Source organism: Halyomorpha halys, unplaced genomic scaffold (assembly GCF_000696795.3).
Source record: "Halyomorpha halys isolate HHAL.00 unplaced genomic scaffold, Hhal_1.1 Scaffold343.1, whole genome shotgun sequence".
In the NCBI taxonomy this organism is placed as follows: domain Eukaryota; kingdom Metazoa; phylum Arthropoda; class Insecta; order Hemiptera; family Pentatomidae; genus Halyomorpha; species Halyomorpha halys.
In genome coordinates, this window is record NW_027109758.1 from 255,013 (window position 1) to 257,588 (window position 2,576).

General features: G+C 36.4%; 1 protein-coding gene across 1 annotated transcript in view; it reads right to left on the reverse strand.

The window, feature by feature from the left end:
• Positions 1–390: 390 nt before the first annotated feature.
• The window catches only part of LOC106681500 (alpha-ketoglutarate-dependent dioxygenase alkB homolog 4), a gene marked incomplete in the record, with an annotated part of 3,673 nt that continues 1,487 nt past the window's right edge, over positions 391–2,576 (reverse strand). Inside the window, 2 exon segments of the mRNA XM_067047924.1 lie at positions 391–581; positions 2,223–2,576. Of these exon segments, the coding sequence (XP_066904025.1) occupies positions 431–581; positions 2,223–2,576 (505 nt within the window).

The window sequence follows — 2,576 nt, forward strand, 5'->3', positions numbered from 1 at the left end:
CATCACTTAAAGAGATCTTGATATTTATAGATCTGGAAATATGCAGAAAGGTAAAGCTGAGTTGTTGGAAAAGTAACCTGAGGATTTCTTCAAGACGACCTTCTATAAACGATCAAAATGGAACTTTTACTTTAGTGGGGCCTTAGGCATAGATAGTTTAAGTGGATCAACTAATGTGGGATTGAAGATGGATCACATCATGGTTCACTTAGTTAGACTTACAACACTGCAGTGCTTAAACAAATCCATAGCACAGAGGCATGGGAATTCCGCAAGTTTCATGATTTCCAGGAGGATACTGAAGACATACCAGATAAGAAAGAGTAATTAGAAATGAGTTCATAAGTTATTGCTTTCTAGCAAGGGAGGACATTAAAAAAAAAAAAAAAATACATAAAACAAATAACAATATATTTTAAAATGTTTTAAATCAGAAAAAGTTGTCAGCTTTATCTAAAATTGTGGTTCCCTCATTGGCATGTTCTCCTCCAGGAAGATAAGGTTGTGTGAATTCTCTATAGGCAACACAAACTCTCCTTTCTTTTATATCATCCCTGTAAACTTGATGCTCCCAACCATACCTAAGGAATAAACAGGTCACTCATAGAATTATTTTCATTTTTAACAAACAAATTGTAGATAATAGATCAAATGTCATTATCTGCAAAATTGAAATACATTTGCATCTATACATATTATATTAAATATATTCAAAACTTGGAAATTGATTTAGATTGTTCTATTAGTCCTCATAGATTTTAATGAGAGGGAACCACCAAATCTAGACTAGAAGTGCTTCGTTCACAACTGTTTCTAACTTTCTATTCCAATCCAGTACTCTATTATTAAATACTTTCTTGATACAGTTCTCATATTTTATCCATGGCCTGCCCCAACTAGAAAATTTACAGGTTTAGGTTGATTTGAATCATAGTATTCCTTTAAAGTCTTTGGCAGACGAACGAGAACCCATATTTTATTCCCCCAAGCCAAGGACTGAAACTCCAGGTGGTTATTTGACATCCAGAAAAACCATTAGGTGATTCCTGAAATAGGTACACAGGGGGGAGGGGTAGGATCCTTCTCCTACTCTCTGTTAATGGGAGTTGCCTCCAGTAGACAAATGGGCCTCTATTACCCACAGAGTTTTCCAGTTTTAGGTGCTTTCTAAATATTACTCAAATAAACTATCTTAAAGTCTCCTCTTCGTGTTTGATCTTAATGGTGAAAAAGTGACATAGGACCAAGTGGGTCTTAGTAGGGCAGGTCATGGCGGGATTGCCTTTTTTTTTGTTATAATCTCCTCATGCGAAATAGTGACATGTCGTACATCGACCAACCTACTCATTGTAATTGTCTGTTTGAAAAGTCAGATAAGTATGTAAGACTACCGTGGAGGGCAGGAGTGGAGGGTTTCATGTTGTTTTACAGTTGTAGGCGCTTTTTAAATATTGCTCGATTAAACTATCTTAAAGTCTCCTCTTCCCGTTTTAAGCAAATATTTCAGAAGTGATATAAGACCATCACTCCCGGGGGGACTTAGTGGGAAGGACTGCGTAGTGTTTGCACACTAAGTAAAAAAGAGAGTAAAACCTCTGAGAACGCTCTATGTGGCAAACTCTATAATGTCCCCATCCAATGCCATGGTCTATTTGGGTATAGACTTGATCGACTTCTAAAGTTTTGTACCCATCTTTATCAAAAAGCGAAAACAGTCAAAGGAAATCCTACCGCCTACACCATCTCCTAACATCATCACCCCTTTCCCTCTGGTTAAAACTTCAAATCTACAAGAGCATACTCCGTCCAGCATTAAATGTTATCTCCTTGTTCGTCTACCTCACCGATGGTACACAGTGCCATCTACGAAATTTCCGAAATTCTGTAGTGCAGAAGGTTGTATGGACTACAGCATGGAAGAAGGAGAAACCGCTGACTCTTCACAAACTACTGGATGCCCCCAATGGTCCCGGACTTCATCAAGAGGAGATATATTGAATTCCTGGACTCGTTGAAACATCAATCTAACCCACTATTCCAGACATTAGACTTTTTTTTATTGGTGCTCTTGAAATAGAAAAAAAAGGAAAGGAGTTACATGTGAGTTGGAATATGGTATTATACAGCTAACTTGTGTGGTCAAGTCCCACATAAACATAGAAATAGAATAATAATAATTCAAAAATATCTAACAGAGAGAAAAATACAATAATAAAAATTACCTTGCTTCTTTAGTCAAGATTATCAGAGATCTGGCTGGCATAGGAATTCTTATGGCAACATCTGGTATACACTTAACAAAATTTATAGGAGCTAAGTCTATATTGTACTTATTTCCATAATATGGTGTAAGTGTCAATACAGAATCAGACAACAGATTAACTGTTACTATCCTTTCTCCCCAAATCCAGCAGTCATCAATATGTGGATCTATAGAAGCTCCCCGGTCAGGATCATATTCAAGAGAACATTGTTCTATAGTCTGATAACCTTCAAGTAGAGGCACTTCTTTAAATTTATCCTGTACAAATTTAGTTGAAACAGGAAATCCTTTAAAATCACCACATTTTAATTTT